General features: G+C 37.1%; 2 protein-coding genes across 2 annotated transcripts; one reads left to right on the forward strand and one right to left on the reverse strand.

Moving 5' to 3' along the window:
- Nucleotides 1-2,478: 2,478 nt before the first annotated feature.
- Nucleotides 2,479-4,360, forward strand: LOC110458920. The gene is made up of 2 exons (XM_021510895.1): nucleotides 2,479-3,589; nucleotides 3,666-4,360. Exons 1-2 carry the CDS (start codon nucleotides 3,305-3,307, stop codon nucleotides 4,326-4,328), a joined length of 948 nt encoding a protein of 315 aa, XP_021366570.1. The 5' UTR covers nucleotides 2,479-3,304; the 3' UTR covers nucleotides 4,329-4,360.
- Nucleotides 4,361-4,830: 470 nt separating this feature from the next.
- LOC110458848 (YEATS domain-containing protein 4-like) lies at nucleotides 4,831-20,935 on the reverse strand. Its single transcript, XM_021510804.1, has 8 exons — nucleotides 20,876-20,935; nucleotides 16,761-16,849; nucleotides 16,051-16,170; nucleotides 11,054-11,120; nucleotides 9,874-9,968; nucleotides 9,024-9,116; nucleotides 6,664-6,751; nucleotides 4,831-5,633 (listed from the first exon to the last, which is right to left on the reverse strand). Exons 2-8 carry the CDS (start codon nucleotides 16,797-16,799, stop codon nucleotides 5,452-5,454), a joined length of 684 nt encoding a protein of 227 aa, XP_021366479.1. The 5' UTR covers nucleotides 16,800-16,849; nucleotides 20,876-20,935; the 3' UTR covers nucleotides 4,831-5,451.
- Between the last annotated feature and the right edge of the window lie 11 nt (nucleotides 20,936-20,946).

The raw sequence follows: 20,946 nt of genomic DNA on the forward strand, positions 1-20,946 counted from the left end.
CAGAGCCAAGATGGCAGAATTTTTGCCTTTAACAACGACAAACATATCTTTGCATTATTGCAGAAATGTTTTATCATGTTATAGAAAGGATCTTAAATTTGTTTGCATTTCGTTTATATGAGATTTATGGAACACGTGTCATTTAACTTATAGATATAGCGCGCCAGAAGTTCGCTTTAATAACTAACGAGGTGGATATTATCCCTCTGTGGCCCCTACACTAACAGACAAGCGGTCAGTAATGGCGTGTCGGTATATATAGCACATGGAACCACGCTACAAATGCGAATGGCGGCCGATTCCCCGGGGCTCAAAGGGGAATTTGAGGTTTAAATCTTCAAAACCCTTCTCCTTCTGTACCATTGGAGGGATTTTATCCAAATTTGGCCTTTAGCATTCTTGGACAAAGGGGACATTATTTTGTATAAACTTTGAGTGTGGCCCCTCTGCACTTTGGCCTTTCTGGGTGCAGAGTTGCGGGGCCCAATAGGGGAAGTTGAGGATTAAGTCTTCAAAATCCTTCTTCTTCTGTACCATTTGAGGCACTTCATCCAAATTTGACCTGGAGCATCCTTGGGCAAAGGGGACTAAATTTTGTATAAACGGAGGGTGTGGCCCCTCTGGGTGCAGAGTTGCGGGGCCCAATAGAGGAATTTGAGGTTAAAATCTTTAAAATCCTTCTTCTTTTGAACTATTGGAGGGATTTTATGTAATAAGAATAATTTCCCATGGTTACTATATTATCCAGGTGAGCGATACAGGCCCTCTGGGCCACTTGTTTACTCTCACAATTATATTGCCAAATACGTTTAATCTTTACTAATATCGGGTTGTTTATACCAGTACTTACACCTTATTACATTATTTATATTTTATTTAATGTTTTTGTTCATGTACTAAATGTCTATTTACTACATTTTAAGTGTGTATGTTAAATTCATATTTTGCTAAATATTGATAACTTTACAATGGCCTGTTTGATAATTGTCAATATTTTACAAATGATATGTACATGCATTTTTGCCGTCTTCCATATTTTTCAAATAGGGCATACATGTTATTTTTTCTTAAAATATACATGATTGAAAAGTTGTCAGAATATTGATTTATTCTTGCCTCTGGGTACAAAAGAACAGCGCCAGCATTAAAGTTAGTTCCTGTTACCAGTATAACGATCAGCTCATGTAGTCCCGTCTGGACGTAGCTTTTGACTGTATTATGTGTTCCTCGTAATGAAATAAGTTTTAATGTTATCAATATGGCCGTATGACAATCACATTACACTGTATGAATGATGAATGTATAATAACATTATATTTTGTTCCTTTACTTATGTGCAATCAATTTGAAGCAATTTCTGTGTGGCTGAAGATTATTACTTAAATGTAGAGAGTCCCGCTTTATATGTACTTGTCTTCTTGCTACAGGCCTTGAACAGTTGTATTACTGTTAAATTTACTCTATTTTCTCAAGAGAGTTGAAACCTTTTAAAATGATTCCAGAAATGTTGCAGAAAAGTATATAAATGTATTAGCAGTAGTGTAGTGGATAAGCTCCCTGCTTTGTAATCAAGAGGCCTAGGCTCTGTGATTGAATCTCTGGGGCCGAGGGGATGTTTGTGTGACTAAGGGCAGAGGAGAGGTTTGTGTGACTAAGGGCCGAGGAGATGTTTGTGTGAGTAAGGGCAGAGGAGATGTTTGTGTGACTAAGGGGCAGAGGAGATGTGTGTGTGACTAAGGAACAGAGGAGAGGTTTGTGTGACTAAGGGGCCGAGGAGATGTTTGTGTGAGTAAGGGCAGAGGAGATGTTTGTGTGACTTAGGGGCAGAGGAGACATTTGTGTGACTAAGGGGCTGAGGAGATGTTTGTGTGACTAAGGGGTAGAGGAGATGTTTGTGTGACTAAGGGGCCGAGGAGATGTTTGTGTGAGTAAGGGCAGAGGAGATGGTTGTGTGACTTAGGGGCAGAGGAGACATTTGTGTGACTAAGGGGCTGAGGAGATGTTTGTGTGACTAAGGGGCCGAGGAGATGTTTGTGTGACTAAGGGGCAGAGGAGACATTTGTGTGACTAAGGGGCAGAGGAGATGTTTGTGTGACTAAGGGCAGAGGAAATGTTTGTGTGACTAAGGGGCAGAGGAGAGGTTTGTGTGACTAAGGGGCCGAGGAGATGTTTGTGTGACTAAGGGGTAGAGGAGAGGTTTGTTTGACTAAGGGGCAGAGGAGAGGTTTGAGTGACTAAGGGGCAGAGGAGAGGTTTGTTTGACTAAGAGGCAGAGGAGATGTTTGTGTGACTAAGGGGCAGAGGAGATGTTTGTGTGACTAAGGGAAAGAGGAGATTTTTGTGTGATTAAGGGGCAGAGAAGATGTTTGTGTGACTAAGGGGCAGAGGAGACATTTGTGTGACTAAGGGGCAGAGGAGATGTTTGTGTGACTAAGAGGCAGAGGAGATGTTTGTGTGACTAAGGGGCAGAGGAGAGGTTTGTTTGACTACGAGGCAGAGGAGATGTTTGTGTGACTAAGGGGCCGAGGAGATGTTTGTGTGACTAAGGGGTAGAGGAGAGGTTTGTTTGACTAAGGGGCAGAGGAGATGTTTGTGTGACTAAGGGAAAGAGGAGATTTTTGTGTGACTAAGGGGCAGAGAAGATGTTTGTGTGACTAAGGGGCAGAGGAGACATTTGTGTGACTAAGGAAGTTAAATATGTTTTTTTAAGTATCTCTTGCTTTAAGAAATGGACAAGCATCTCCCCAATTGAAAAGTAATGCCACACAAATGGACTCTCCTTTGGTGTCTTAGTTATGCCATGAAATTAATCACTAGTTGCTTCATTATAAAGCATGCAATATTATCCAGATGCTCTTTAGTTTAAACGGTAGATTAATATAAATTCTCCTTGTTGATTTACTGTTACACAGCTTTACTAAAGTTGACAAACTAGCAGGATCCAATTTACACAGATTTCAAAAAAGTACACAGAGATTTTTTATATAGACTATAAACATGCATTTGATCGGCCGGTCATTGTTACAGTATGTTGACTTAAATTAAACAACAATAACCCTTTCACCCCTATGTAGCTTTAGTAGATCAAGACTCTACCCTGCATTGATCTGAATGAGTCCATTTTGGTCTACAGTGGTGAAAGGGATAATGGATAGATCGAACGTGTACCTATGTAGTCATGATTATGGTGAACACAGTGTATTTAATTACTAAGGTTAATGAGAGATGCCAAGTGCATTTATACTTCATATGTACTTGTGTCTGTAAATTTTTGTTCCATCTGATTAAAACCATAACTTGATCTATGCTCCATTTCATACACTACACTCTGCTACATCAGCGAAACAGAGCGTATATCAAGGTACAGAGCGTATATCAAGGTACAGAGCGTATATATCAAGGAACAGAGCGTATATCAAGGTACAGAGCGTATATCAAGGTACAGAGCGTATATCAAGGAACAGAGCGTATATCAAGGTACAGAGCGTATATCAAGGAACAGAGCGTATATCAAGGTACAGCGTATATCAAGGTACAGAGCGTATATCAAGGTACAGAGCGTATATCAAGGTACAGAGCGTATATCAAGGTAAAGAGCGTATGTCAAGGTACAGAGTGTATATCGAGGTACAGAGCGTATATCAAGGTACAGAGCGTATATAGAGGTACAGAGGGTATATCAAGGTACAGAGCGTATATCAAGGTACAGAGGGTATATCAAGGAACAGAGCGTATATCAAGGTACAGAGGGTATATCAAGGAACAGAGCGTATATCAAGGTACAGAGCGTATATCAAGGTACAGAGCGTATATCAAGGTACAGAGCATATATCAAGGTACAGAGCGTATATCAAGGTACAGAGCATATATCAAGGTACAGAGGGTATATCAAGGTACAGAGCGTATATCAAGGTAGAGCGTATATCAAGGTACAGAGGGTATATCAAGGTACAGAGCATATATCAAGGTACAGAGCGTATATCGAGGTAAAGAGCGTATATCGAGGAACAGAGCGTATATCGAGGTACAGAGCGTATATCAAGGTACAGAGCGTATATCAAGGTACAGCGTATGTCAAGGTAGAGCGTATATCAAGGTACAGAGGGTATATCAAGGTACAGAGCATATATCAAGGTACAGAGCGTATATCAAGGTACAGAGCGTATATCAAGGTACAGAGCATATATCAAGATACGGTTTTATCAGATAGATCATGTCTTGGGGTTTTTTTCATGGAAAAATGTTATTGTGAATATTGGATTGAAGATTTAAATCTACATGAAAATAAAGAATTTTACAGAATATATAGTAATTTGCTCAACATTTGAAAGTGTCTTTAATCAATAAATTTACCTCATTGAAGTGATTTATTTCTGACGTTGTTCTCTTTGTACCCGACATACTATATTTACCTTACACAATTTAAGGATCAATGTTGCCTGTACGGCTCTGTATGAGGTATACATACCCTGGACATAGCGACACAATGAGAGCAAACCTCAAGTCCCTTCAAGTAGGAGGACAAATGGATCTGCGCGTTTAATCTGGCGGTTACAACTAGAGATTTTTGATGAGTTTATTTGATAAATTATCAGAAAAAAGCATAATTTCAATAGTACACTGATCCTTTCTAACTGATCTGACACCCAGTGAGATCTGACAAATTACTTGGATAAGACAGGGTGTAAGAGTACAAATGATTCATTGGTTTGATTTCAGCTGTGTGTTAGACTAGACCGGATGTCGGAATACAAAGGTTTTATTTGGTAAGTTTTCATAAAAAATGTGATTACAGCTGTACGTTAAATATGACAAGTCAGAAAAGTCGGGTCAGATTTTACAGGTTTTTAATATACAAATAGGGATTGTTTTATTGAAGAAATATTCCATATTATTCATGGCATACAACTGACATTCAATTTTCCTGAAGAAAGTTCACAAATCATGCTCCGATATATTGTCATGGACAATGGTCCTACTTTCTGATATTTAGCATTGAATCAATCCGAAGCACAACCCAGTAACGTCAAAATAACCCAGACTGTCCTGTTGGTGGTAGGTGTCCGGAATATATATACTAAGGTTACATTCGCGTCTACCGGTTGAAAAGGTACAGGTGGTGCAGAAATATTCCGAGATAAACAAACGCACTTTAACTGTTCGATAAGCAGAGCTAAAACTTTACGTCTGGACCCCTCAATCTACACCGGAGGTCAGCCTCGGTTCAGATCTGTGCCCGTCATATTCTTTACAGGTTTAACCGGTTCAACTGATTCAACCGGATACGCCAATGTAGCCCTATATTGTGTAAAATAACACCAACTTGTCCAGCAAAATCATCATAGAACAACCTCAACATTCCCTAGAATGTTTGATATAATGTTTCCTTGATAGAGATATGTCCTATATGTTGAACGATGAACAGACTGAAGCGCACCCGAGGTACAAACATCACGTCACGCTTTCCACGTCAGGCTGTAGGTCAACGTCTTCTACCTTGTTGATATGCTCCTTCAGTTTGTTGATGTTTTCTTTTTTCTGTTTCAAGCGTTCGTTAAGTTCCTGTATCTCGTAGCGGATTTTCTTATTGGCTGCTACTATGTTATTGAGCGTCTTCTCCTTTCTTTCATCAACTGGAAACAGAGAATTTGAGAACATCTTACGGCATTTATTCCAGAAATCAATATATACTAGAGGAAGAGGGGAGGGGGAAACAGACAGGCAGTCACTTTGTTATGTGACCCCTAACACCTAACTTTTTTAAAACTATATTAAGTGACATTTAATACCAAATCAATCATCAATTCATATACATACAATAATAATAATTTGAGGTTCTTATATACCGCTTTATCACAACCTAGTTCAATGGTTGTCTTAAAGCGATTTACAAATTATTATCCGTGGTTATAGGGCCTTTGCAACCAGCCAATATCTTTCTCAACTTCCTGGGGAGCATACAGCCGGTGCTAACATTTTGGCGCTCACAGCTAGCATTCAACAGTTCTAGCACTGCCCGACGACGTACTCATTTACAGCTGAGTAGAATGGGACAAGCGGAGTAAAGTATCTTCTACAAAGATACAACACGGTGCTGTGACGTGACTCGAACCTGTAACCCTTCCGATTACGAGCCTGGCGTCCTACCACTAAACTACCGCACCCCCTGATACGATGATGTTTATATATTTGGAAAAGTCCTCATTCAATCATTTTAAAAATTTACTATGAGTATCCTGACCAAGAGCAAACTTATAGGTGTAGGAATTCTGATCTTTGGGGGGGGGGGGGGGGGGGAATCTAAATTTAACATAAGATTTTTTTATGAATACATTATCTTTTTATTGATGGAGGAACCCATATGGAAACAATCCAGGGGAATTGGACTCATTTGACTAGAGGGCGTAGAATGTTAACTGTTACACATGTGTTGCTAGTAAAACAATTCACCCATAGTTATAGTGTCTGATATAGGTGGCAGATCGACCTTAACCATTACAATGTATGGCTGTGTCAAATAAAGTTTTCGTATTTTTTTTTTATAGATTTTGTAAACTATTTTATACACTCTATCCCAAGAATATGTTCTGAGGTACGTACAATCTGTATCGTGTTCGTATATTTTATACACTCTAGCCTAAGAATATGTTCTGAGGTACGTACAATCTGTGTCGTGTTTGTATGTGCCGAGGGACATCGGTCGTGTGTTAGTTAGAGCATGGTGCATCAATACCGTAGGATCCTGGAACACCTGAAACATAATGAAGAATACATTTGTAACAGAAGAGGAAAAATGCACGGCCAGACCGGGGTTCGAACCTGGGGCCTTCCGAACTCTAGACAGACGCTCTACCAACTGAGCTACCTGGTCACAGACGATTGACCGGTCTAGATCTGCTACATTACTCCCTCCTTTATCAAAGTCTTCGACCTCAAAGACACATAAGACTATACCACCTTCCGTGAGTATATTTCGTTGGGCGCAAAATGTCATTACATTCTCTCAAAAAGGATCAAATTTTATTGGCAGTTTGAACACTTAATAGCCAAAGATGAAAATACTGGTGACATTTTATTTGGCATTTTAAACTTTGGCAATATATATATATTTTACAAACCTACCGCAGTAGATGTTGACCCGCCAAATTGCTAAACAAACAAGAGGCCCAAGAGGGCCTGTATCGCTCACCTGAATATTTAAGCAGTCATAGCAAAATATTCTCATTAAATATTATATTGCACTAAAAATATTTCCCTCGCAAACTTTGTTGGCTCCATCTGTTGAAACTACCAGCAAAATATTATTATAAGATTCTATGCTTTTTGATTCTTCTTCAGAAGTTGCTTGACATATTTTTCCCTGTGATCTTGTAAGTAGGTCAATGTCATTTTCCTTCTCAAATTGGTTAGCTCTATTCCAAAAAGCTACCAGCCAAATCTTATGAATCCATTCCTTTTAGTTCTCAAGAACAAATCCATTAAAATGTTGTTGACCTCTGTGACCTCTAAAGTAGGTTGAGGTCATTTTCATTTGCAAACTTTGGTGAGCTCTATCCCGGGAAGTCACCAGCCAAATATTATAATTTTATGCCTTTTAATTCTTCAGAAGAAGCTGTTTGAACTGTTTGACATATTTGAACGCTGTGACCTTGAAAGTAGGTCAAGGTCATTTTCATTCGCAAACTTTGTTTGGCTCTTTCCCAGGAAGCCACCTGCCAAATATTAAGATTTTATAACTACCAGTTCTTCAGAAGAAGTCGTTTAAAGTGTTTGACATATCTGCCTCATGTGACCTTAAAAGAAGGTCAAGGTCATTTTCATTCTCAAACTTTGTTCGGCTCTTTCCTAGGAAGCTACAAGCCAAATATAGAGATTATATACCTTTCAGTTCTTCAGAAGAAGTCGTTTGAAGTGTCTGACACATTTGACTCCTGTGACCTTGAAAGAAGGTCAAGGTCATTTTCATTCTCAAACTTTGTCGGGCTCTATCCAAGGAAGCCATCAATCAAAAATAAAGATTCTATACCTTTCAGTTCTTCAGAAGAAGTCATTTGAAGCTTTTGACATATATGACCCCTGTGACCTTGAAAGTAGGTCAAACTAGTTTTCATTCTCAAACTTTGTTGGGCTCTATCCCAGGAAGCCACCAGCCAAATATAAAGATTATATACCTTTCAGTTCTTCAGAAGAAGTCGTTTGAAGTGTTTGACACATTTGACCCCTGTGACCTTGAAAGAAGGTCAAGGTAATTTTCATTCTCAAACTTTGTTGGGCTCCATCCAAGGAAGCCATCAGCCAAATATGAAGATTCTATACCTTTTAATTCTTCAGAAGAAGTCGTTTGAAGTTTTTGACATATTTGACCCCTGTGACCTTGAAAGTAGGTCAAACTAATTTTCATTCTCAAACTTTGTTGGTCTCTATCCCAGGAAGCCACCAGCCAAATATAAAGATTCTATACCTTTCAGTTCTTCAGAAGAAGTCGTTTGAAGTGTTTGACACATTTGACCCCTGTGACCTTGAAAGTAGGTCAAGGTCATTTTCATTCTCAAACTTTGTTGGGCTCTATCCCAGGAAGCCATCAGCCAAATATGAAGATTCTATACCTTTTAGTTCTTTAGAAGAAGTCGTTTGAAGTTTTTGACATATTTGACCCCTGTGACTTTGAAAACAGGTCAAGGTCATTTTCGTTCTCAAACTTTGTAGGGCTCCTACCAACGAAGCTTTCAGTCAAATATCATGACTTTAGGCCTGTCCGTTCTTCAGAAGAAGTTGTTTAAAGGAAAAGTTGACGGACGGACGGACGACGGACGCCGCGCCACGGCATAAGCTCACTTGGCACTTCGTGCCAGGTGAGCTAAAAAGTGTTCATAGGTAACTACCACCCACTGTTTATATATAGCATACCCCTGCTATACAGAACTGTTTACAGGTACAGTAACTACCACCCACTATTTATATATAGCATACCCCTGCTATACAGAACTGTTTACAGGTACAGTAACTACCATCCGCTAACATACCAGCTCATCGTAGTACTCCACCACCAGCGATTTCTTGCCCAGCATGATGTCAGTCTCGCTCTGGAACAGCTTCAAAAGGTGGTACACTGTCACCTGAAGTACAACAAACAAAGGCTTCTACTGGTAACATTCTCTGTATTAACTCATTCACCCCTGAAGACACATTTGAACTCTTCCAATTCAAAGGTTGGAATAGTTCACTATGAAACTTTAGGGGTGAATGAGTTAAACGTCTCTTCCCTATATAAGCCCCCCCATCAACAACAACAAACACACTTTCTTCTGTAAAAGTATTTGTTAATTGTCTTAACGCTCCCCAACTTTATATACTTCTCATGTTACAAAATGTACAAACACATTTTCAACAAACACATTTTCTCCATTAGATATAAATTTTAAGTCCTTGGTTTACAATGGTTCAAACTTCGTGACTAATCAACAAAAAGAGGCGGTCTGAAAATTTTCTAAACATGAATGATATATTCCGTTAATTAGTTGACGTCACTACCATGACCTGCATAAATGGCGTCAGCTCAGGTGGGAAATTTTACACGTTTGTAAACCGAGGACTCTACTAATGGAATTTAGCAGCTATTAGTGATTATAAGAGCGGATTTGGATCAATAAATACTCCATTTATCGATATATGTGAGGTACGTGTTGTGTCATAGTCAATTTCTGATAGATGTCTAAGTCTGGTGTCGGGGCCAGAGGAAACTCGGACAATAGTTCTGGGTGTCTTTACAAAATGTTAAAACACAGCTTGTTGTACAGTTGATGTGTTTGTATCTACTATACCAACTGTTTTGGTGACACTATTGAAAACACACGAGACTCTATTTTAGCTTACTGGTCTTTCGTTAGGATCCACAAAGTAAATTTTGATGATGACCTCAAACTCCCCCCATCCTGTTTCTGTGACTTCATATGGTGGCTTTGTTACCACTGAAAGGAAAACATCAAAATCAGTATCAAATCAGAGTGCTCTATATTTACTATTCAAGTTAAACTTATATTACAGAACAACCTTAATTTAAAAGGACATTCCTATTACTAAAACTACTGTAACTCATTCCTTAAAGTACAGAACAAGAGGCCCAGTTGGCCTGTATAGCTCACCTGGTATAAATCTCACAGCTGTGACCTTAAAAGTGGACTAAAATAAAGCTGCAGGCAAAATATCGGTCTCTTGACTCAAAGTTATTCAAAAGAAACTGATTTGAAAACATTTGACCCTGTGACCTTGAAAGTTAAACAAGGACATACAGTTGAACAAATTTTATAGCCCTTCATCTCAGAATGCAACTTGCCAAATATCAACACCCTACTCCTTTTGTTTATTAAGAAGATGACTTTGAAAGATTTATAAACAATTGGTCATTCAGATGCACAAACTTGACAGCTCATCATTTGATCATGCTAGTGGTCACATATCAGCATCCATTGCATTTTGGTTATTCAGAAGAAGTTGTTCAAAGTTTTTACCATAATTGACCCCTGTGACCTAGAATATTGGTGAAGGTCATTTATTTGCATAAAGTTGGTAGCCCTTCATGCCTGCATGTTACTCTCCAAATATCATTACCTTGGACCTTTTGGTTATTTAGAAGTCGTTTAAAAATTTCAAAATATTTTACTCCCGTGACCCTGAAAATAGGCGGAGGTAATTTGGTAGTCCTTCATAATGGCATGCTACTAGCCAAATATCATCCTCCTGGTCAATTTGGTTATTCAAAAGAAGCTGTTTAAAGTTTTATTGAGATAATTGACTCTGTGACCTTGAATATAGGTTAAAGTCATTCATTTAAACAAACTTGGAAGCCCATCATCCAAATATGCTTCTAGCCAAATATCATTACCCTAGGCCTTTTGTTGTTTTAGAAGTCATTTAAACATTTCAACATACATGACCCCTGTGACCTTGAATATGGGCGAAGGTCATTCATCTAGACCAAAGACGGACGCCGCGACACAGCATATGCTCCCTTGGCCCTTTGGGGGCTGTACTGAGAATACTGTCATGTACCTACCTCTGTTGTGATTTGGGTAACTGTCATGAAGTTTGAAGTGAATTTTCTTGATATATCCTGACAGATCCTGTAAATACATGATGGTATTGAGTTAAGGTATCACACCGTAGTTACAAAGTTATTTATCTTCTTCACTCAATATCAAACATTATTAACAAAGGGATTGGCATAGACTGTCCATGTGTATATATACCTGGTTTTTATAGGGTTTGACATAGACTGTCCATGTGTATATATACCTGGTTTTTATAGGGATTGGCATAGACTGTCCATGTGTATATATACCTGGTTTTTATAGGGTTTGACATAGACTGTACAGGTGTATATATACCTGGTTTTTATAGGGATTGGCATAGACTGTCCATGTGTATATATACCTGGTTTTTATAGGGTTTGACATAGACTGTACAGGTGTATATATACCTGGTTTTTATAGGGATTGGCATAGACTGTCCATGTGTATATATACCTGGTTTTTATAGGGTTTGACATAGACTGTACAGGTGTATATATACCTGGTTTTTATAGGGATTGGCATAGACTGTCCATGTGTATATATACCTGGTTTTTATAGGGTTTGACATAGACTGTACAGGTGTATATATACCTGGTTTTTATAGGGATTGGCATAGACTGTCCATGTGTATATATACCTGGTTTTTATAGGGTTTGACATAGACTGTACAGGTGTATATATACCTGGTTTTTATAGGGATTGGCATAGACTGTCCATGTGTATATATACCTGGTTTTTATAGGGTTTGACATAGACTGTACAGGTGTATATATACCTGGTTTTTATAGGGATTGGCATAGACTGTCCATGTGTATATATACCTGGTTTTTATAGGGTTTGACATAGACTGTACAGGTGTATATATACCTGGTTTTTATAGGGATTGGCATAGACTGTCCATGTGTATATATACCTGGTTTTTATAGGGTTTGACATAGACTGTACAGGTGTATATATACCTGGTTTTTATAGGGATTGGCATAGACTGTCCATGTGTATATATACCTGGTTTTTATAGGGTTTGACATAGACTGTACAGGTGTATATATACCTGGTTTTTATAGGGATTGGCATAGACTGTCCATGTGTATATATACCTGGTTTTTATAGGGTTTGACATAGACTGTACAGGTGTATATATACCTGGTTTTTATAGGGATTGGCATAGACTGTCCATGTGTATATATACCTGGTTTTTATAGGGTTTGACATAGACTGTACAGGTGTATATATACCTGGTTTTTATAGGGATTGGCATAGACTGTCCATGTGTATATATACCTGGTTTTTATAGGGTTTGACATAGACTGTACAGGTGTATATATACCTGGTTTTTATAGGGATTGGCATAGACTGTCCATGTGTATATATACCTGGTTTTTATAGGGTTTGACATAGACTGTACAGGTGTATATATACCTGGTTTTTATAGGGATTGGCATAGACTGTCCATGTGTATATATACCTGGTTTTTATAGGGTTTGACATAGACTGTACAGGTGTATATATACCTGGTTTTTATAGGGATTGGCATAGACTGTCCATGTGTATATATACCTGGTTTTTATAGGGTTTGACATAGACTGTACAGGTGTATATATACCTGGTTTTTATAGGGATTGGCATAGACTGTCCATGTGTATATATACCTGGTTTTTATAGGGTTTGACATAGACTGTACAGGTGTATATATACCTGGTTTTTATAGGGATTGGCATAGACTGTCCATGTGTATATATACCTGGTTTTTATAGGGTTTGACATAGACTGTACAGGTGTATATATACCTGGTTTTTATAGGGATTGGCATAGACTGTCCATGTGTATATATACCTGGTTTTTATAGGGTTTGACATAGACTGTACAGGTGTATATATACCTGGTTTTTATAGGGATTGGCATAGACTGTCCATGTGTATATATACCTGGTTTTTATAGGGTTTGACATAGACTGTACAGGTGTATATATACCTGGTTTTTATAGGGATTGGCATAGACTGTCCATGTGTATATATACCTGGTTTTTATAGGGTTTGACATAGACTGTACAGGTGTATATATACCTGGTTTTTATAGGGATTGGCATAGACTGTCCATGTGTATATATACCTGGTTTTTATAGGGTTTGACATAGACTGTACAGGTGTATATATACCTGGTTTTTATAGGGATTGGCATAGACTGTCCATGTGTATATATACCTGGTTTTTATAGGGTTTGACATAGACTGTACAGGTGTATATATACCTGGTTTTTATAGGGATTGGCATAGACTGTCCATGTGTATATATACCTGGTTTTTATAGGGTTTGACATAGACTGTACAGGTGTATATATACCTGGTTTTTATAGGGATTGGCATAGACTGTCCATGTGTATATATACCTGGTTTTTATAGGGTTTGACATAGACTGTACAGGTGTATATATACCTGGTTTTTATAGGGATTGGCATAGACTGTCCATGTGTATATATACCTGGTTTTTATACGGTTTGACATAGACTGTACAGGTGTATATATACCTGGTTTTTATAGGGATTGGCATAGACTGTCCATGTGTATATATACCTGGTTTTTATAGGGTTTGACATAGACTGTACAGGTGTATATATACCTGGTTTTTATAGGGTTTGACATAGACTGTCCATGTGTATATATACCTGGTTTTTATAGGGTTTGACATAGACTGTACAGGTGTATATATACCTGGTTTTTATAGGGTTTGACATAGACTGTACAGGTGTATATATACCTGGTTTTTATAGGGTTTGACATAGACTGTCCAGGTGTATATATACCTGGTTTTTATAGGGTTTGACATAGACTGTACAGGTGTATATATACCTGGTTTTTATAGGGTTTGACATAGACTGTCCATGTGTATATATACCTGGTTTTTATAGGGTTTGACATAGACTGTACAGGTGTATATATACCTGGTTTTTATAGGGTTTGACATAGACTGTACAGGTGTATATATACCTGGTTTTTATAGGGTTTGACATAGACTGTCCAGGTGTATATATACCTGGTTTTTATAGGGTTTGACATAGACTGTACAGGTGTATATATACCTGGTTTTTATAGGGTTTGACATAGACTGTCCATGTGTATATATACCTGGTTTTTATAGGGTTTGACATAGACTGTACAGGTGTATATATACCTGGTTTTTATAGGGTTTGACATAGACTGTCCATGTGTATATATACCTGGTTTTTATAGGGTTTGACATAGACTGTCCATGTGTATATATACCTGGTTTTTATAGGGTTTGACATACACTGTCCATGTGTATATATACCTGGTTTGTATAGGGTTTGACATAGACTGTCCATGTGTATAAATACCTTGTTTTATAGTGTTGGACATACACTGTCCATGTGTATATATACCTGGTTTTTATAGGGTTTGACATACACTGTACATGTGTATATATACCTGGTTTGTATAGGGTTTGACATAGACTGTCCATGTGTATATATACCTGGTTTTTATAGGGTTTGAAATAGACTGACCATGTGTATATATACCTTGTTTTTATAGGGTTTGACATAGACTGTCCATGTGTATATATACCTTGTTTTTATAGGGTTTGACATAGACTGTACAGGTGTTTATATACCTGGTTTTTATAGGGTTTGACATAGACTGTCCATGCGTATATATACCTTGTTTTTATATGGTTTGACATCGACTGTCCAGGTACATATATACCTGGTTTTTATAGGGTTTGACATAGACTGTACATGTGTATATATACCTGGTTTTTATAGGGTTTGCCATAGACTGTCCAGGTGTATATATACCTGGTTTTTATAGGGTTTGCCATAGGCTGTCCAGGTGTATATATACCTGGTTTTTATAGGGTTTGCCATAGACTGTCCAGGTGTATATATACCTGGTTTTTATAGGGTTTGACATAGACTGTCCATGTGTATATATACCTTGTTTTTATATGGTTTGACATCGACTGTCCAGGTATATATATACCTGGTTTTTATAGGGTTTGACATAGACTGTCCATGTGTATATATATACCTCATTTTTATAGGGTTTGACATAGACTGTCCATGTGTATATATATATACCTCATTTTTATAGGGTTTGACATGGACTGTCCAGGTGTATATATACATGTACCTTGTTTTTATAGGGTTTGACATAGACTGTCCATGTGTATATATATGAACCTACATTTTATAGGGTTTGACATAGACTGTCTATGTGTATATATATACCTCATTTTTATATGGTTTGACATAGACTGTCCATGTGTATATATACCTTGTTTTTATAGGGTTTTTCATAGACTGTCCTGGTGTAGATATACATGTACCTCATTTTTATAGGGTTTGACATAGACTGTCCATGTATATGTATACCTTGTTTTTATAGGGTTTGATATAGACTGTCCATGTGTATATATATGAACCTACATTTTATAGGGTTTGACATAGACTGTCCATGTGTATATATACCTTGTTTTGATAGGGTTTGTCATAGACTGTCCAGGTGTATATTTACATGTACCTCATTTTTATAGGGTTTGACATAGACTGTCCATGCATATATACCTTGTTTTATAGGGTTTGACATAGACTGTCCAGGTGTGTATATATATATATACCTTGTTTTTATAGGGTTTGACACAGACTGTACAGGTGTATATATATATATATACCTTGCTTTTATAGGGTGTGACATAGACTGTCCATGCATATATATATATACCTTGTTTTATTGGGTTTGACATACTGTCCAGGTGTGTATATACCTCGTTTTTATAGGGTTTGACATAGACTGTCCAGGTATGTATATATATACTTCATTTTACAGGGTTTGACATAGACTGTCCAGGTATGTATATATATATACCTCATTTTAATAGGGTTTGACATAGACTGTCTAGGTGTATATATATATATACTTCATTTTTATAGGGTTTGACATAGACTGTCCAGATATGTATATATATACCTCATTTTTATAGGGTTTGACATAGACCGTCCATTGATGGGTGTGTCCATCTTCCTCCCTCTTCTTTCCAAAGTACCTGGCAATGTTACCATACACAAATGGCTTCACTATAGTTGTACCCTGAAAATTTTCCAAGAACAAATGTAAACCTTTATCAAAATCGTGAAAATAATCCAGTTGGCATCAGATTATACAGATGATTTAAGATATATCTACGTTAAATGGTATAGTCTCATTGTTCTGAACATTTTTTAACATCACCAAAAGTTGAGGTCCCACTGACTTTTAGTATTTTGCTGTTTTGAAATCAATATAGTTGTACAAGACTATAGGTATAGGTTATAATTAATTACCTATTAAGTTACTTGAATCATTTGCAAAAAATAATGTGTCAGCTTGGTGAAAGTTGTTTGACTTATATAATTAATGTAAGCTTATACAAAAGGCAGTAATTATAATGATGTATGCATGGTAAGCAACGCTGCCTTTTGATATTATGGTAGTGTTTTCACTTTATTGTGGTATTCAGTCCCATAAAATTAGGAACCGATTATTTGCAATCAATCAGCGATCAGTTTACCTCCTCTGATTACAAACTGATTATCGATCACGATTTTAAACTGATTGCCCATCACTAGAAACTGACAAGCTTTAACAAAGTGGAGTGCACGTGAAATTACATTGTAAATATAATCATATATAATACAAACCTTAATTCGCCCACCGGGTTCAGACCCAACTTCTGCCATTTTTAAACCATTAAAAATATACTCCACTTCTATGGTGAAAATCGATTATTCTGTGAAAACAAAAAATAGTTTGAATAAATTAAAGTGATGAACTCAATTGAGGTCTCAATTATATCTTTTATGAACCAGCAGTACTAAATATTAAACCAATTGACCTCATAAGAGAGATATTTTGACACTCTTAAAGTGTAACATGATTGACTTGCTATAAGCTATATTACACTATGAAATACCTCATACTAAATATGCAACAAAAGGTTAAAAAGAGCAAACATCGTGATCATGATGACCTCTGTTTCAGGGATGTGATTTTTCTGAAAAACACATCTTTGCCTCAGCAGCAATCACCTCGATATGGGTAAACCACATCTGTACATATATATGACGTCACAAGTTTAACGCTGTCAAAACAGCCTTATTATAATTTAATGGGAAGCTTAATTCAATAGTGTATTTGATATGTGAACTCTACAGCTATATTTATATGGTGTGTTCTGTCTGATTGGTATAGGTAATATTTACCTGATTATGCTGATTAGCAGTAAAAGGTCAGGTGAACCACACATTATGATTACTTGTCAATATATAAATCACATCATTGGGTTGACTAATTTTTATTTGGTTTTCAACATTTTTGTATTTTTGATCATTTAGAATAACAAAATACAGATCCATCCTTATTTTCATTCAGGGTACACTTTAAAGTGCTGAAAATTGTTCTTTTGTGTGTCCATTAACTTTATGTTTTACGAATCTGCAGCTTTTTCTGGCCTTCACAAAAAAGATGGAAAAATCGCTATTTCAGGTACCAAACTAGAATGTGTTAATAAGAGACAGATTGATAGTTTCAGCTAGACAGGAGATCTGGCAGTGTCAGGTTGATTTGCCTTAAATCCTGTTTGTCTCCTCAGGGACAGTATATAGAGGGGATTGGCAACTCTGCCCCAGTCAAGATTCTATAGCACGTCGCTTTTGTGTTTGTTCACCGAACAGCGAAGTCATCGAGAGCCCCTCTCGTTCAGCCCGCGCTTGCGCACTAGCGTTAAAATTAAGCACGCACCTGCTTTCTGTGTCATGTCACAATGTCGCCGAGATCGAAGTGTTTTGATAACGGTTAGCCCTAACTCGGACTGTGTATTAGTAGGTCTTCTTTTTATTCCAGGGACAGGGCTATCGTTGCCACTATGTCTAGCCTTTCGGCTGTGTTGGTGGCTATTACAACAAATCACATTTGTAAAGCACGTTCCAGTGAAAATAATGCTAATATTGACACTTTTTGACACAAAAACAGCACAAGTTATTTGTTATTTGTTGCCATAAAAATTAGTAATACATATCAAAAAATTATTCAACTTTCTATCGCTGTAAATTTCAAGAAGAAGTATTTTTTAAATGAGCTGATCCTCGAATGCAGGCGATACTTTTTTGTTGCGTTTAACATTTCCGGTTGTTTACGGTTTTTAACAACACGTGTTCTTCGTTATCAGACAAGTAATTTCATCTGTGACATCGCTATCGTTCCAAATAATGCAAATAAAATCAGGCCTACTTAACATAGAAATTACTCGGCTGTTTATTGATATTAATTGTTTTAAAAAATACAAACGATAGTTTATAAAATTAACCAAAACAGTGAGCAGTTACCAACTACTTTCGCCATGATTTACGTTCCAGTGAAAAATATTACTGATATCTAGTCTTTTTGACACAAAAATAACATAAGTTAAATTATATTAATTGCAATTAAAATGGGTTGGGTCGTTATAAAAATTATTCAGCTTTCTATTGCTGATAATTTAAAAAAGATTGGTCAAATTCTATTGGAGTGAGGTGGTTCACATACATGTGGGGTTTTTTTATCACGCATTTTTGTTTAGGGTTTTAAACAACACGTGTCCTTCGTTACCAGACGAGTAATTTCATCTGTGACATCGCTATCGTTCCAAGTAATGCAAATCAAATCAGGCCTACTTAACATAGAAATTACTCAGCTGTTTATTGATATTAATTGTTTTAAAAAATATAATCGATAGTTTATAAAATTTGATCAAAACAGTGAGCAGTCACCAACTACTTTTGCAATAATGATTTACGTTCCAGTGAAAAATAATGCTGATATTTAGTCTTTTTGTCACAAAAATAACACAAGTTGAATTATGTTATTTGCAATTAAAATGGGTTGGGTCGTTATAAAATTTATTCAGCTTTCTATTGCTGCTAATTTAAAAAAGATCGGTCAAATACTTTTGGAGTGAGGTGGTTCACATACATGTGGTTTTTTTTTTATCCCGCATTTTTGTCTATCGACGCCCACCACAATACTCTGAACCACGCGTTACATCACGTTTTGAAATAGAAAAATATACCCCAAAAAGGAGACATCAATTACTATGATACCACAGATTTTATCAATTAAACGTAATACAATCAGCTTATTACAATGGGATAAACAAAAGACGTAAGAACACTTATCGAGATTTGTTTGTTTTCACACCAACTTCTGCATCTAACGAAGCGGTATCGACGCCATCTTGCTTTGTCAAAATTGAGATAGGTGGCGCTCGCTATCTGCTCCAGAATCAGGGGGAGGTAAGTCTAGATTGACGTGTCATAAAATTGGTAAGGCAGAGAAGGAGTTGCTAATCCCCTTCACTATACGTCCCTGGTCTCCTCAAGTCATTTCACGCTAAATCTGCACAAAACGTACAATTCTTCCGTTCGTGAGACATGAACATGGTGAGATTTTTATCATAAAAAAACCCATTTGAACTGATATTTATAAACTAAAAAAATATATTTATAAGGACAAAGCAACTTTGGACGTAATCTTCAATATGATGATGTACGTAGGTCAATTATTCAATGAAGGGATTGGATTTGGGGCTAAATGACCTGGATCTGCTCATAAGTTACATTTCAACAAAGTCGAGATCTATAGAAAATTGAGCAATAAAATATAGGGGCACTTTCCCGTAAATGGTTGAAACGGTTGAACCTGGAAAGAAAATGACAGGCACAGATCTGAACCGAGGCCGACCTCAGGAATATTGGGCATGTGTTGATTGAGGGGTTCCGACATATCAGACCGAAACTAAAATGCTGACTATTGCTTTTTTCTTTCTAAAACAATGTCAAGCCACATGTAGTTTCTAAAATAGGTTATATGATTCTTATGCAGTGGACGCGTGAAAGAATGGCAAAATATTCTTATACATTGTAATTTATTCTCCGAAACTGTGCATTTTAAGCTCTGCTTATAGAATGGTCCAAGTGCGTTCGTTTATCGTGGAAAATATGTTAGTGCGCCACTTCTACAGTACCCTTTCAACTGGGATACGTGAATGTAGGAATTAAATGGAAGATTGATTTAAATAAATTGTAATATTATTAAACATTGTCAGAGGCTGGATGTATATATGGTTATGGCACAACTTGTACAACTTGTGTATCTTTACACTGTACCTGTGCTGTGACCCATATCAGTATAGCATAAGTGTATTTCAGACATTTGTAACGAACCCTGTGGTTATGGAAAATCTTAGACCTAACATAAGAGGGGTCTGGTGGTCGGCTTTTTTCTATCGTATATGATTTTGCCGACTAAAACACATTGCCTGTCAAAAGTATCTCGCCGTGTAAACCTCTAACACTGTTGGAGTAGCCCTAACACCAGACTTAGACATTTTGACATATATATGTCCAGACATCTATATATGTCAAAATTTATAAGTCTGGTGTACATGTTAGGGCCAGAGGAAACTCGTGCTAGGCAAAACTATTGAGCACATGGGTAAGTTACAAATATCTGAAATACACATATGTTATACCGATATTGGTCACAACACACATATGTGTATAGTATATGCGTATTTCAGACATTTGTAACCGTGAACGAACCCCTGTGGACAGAGTTCTGTCATACACTCAGTGTAACACTGAAACCGGTCTCGACTCTTTCCAGTGCTCACCTAATAGTTGTTTGACTGCAAGCCAACAAGCTGCTCTTTATGTTAAGAGTCAGTACTCATTGGTAAACTACGAAATTCAACCAGAGAAAAAAATCATAACAAACTTACATGTGCGCCAAAATTATACCGGAAGTGTATTACCAGGGACTAACAAAAGAACCAAAAACAACAGGAGTGGT

This window comes from Mizuhopecten yessoensis, unplaced genomic scaffold (genome assembly GCF_002113885.1).
Source record: "Mizuhopecten yessoensis strain PY_sf001 unplaced genomic scaffold, ASM211388v2 scaffold9847, whole genome shotgun sequence".
Lineage (NCBI taxonomy): Eukaryota > Metazoa > Mollusca > Bivalvia > Pectinida > Pectinidae > Mizuhopecten > Mizuhopecten yessoensis.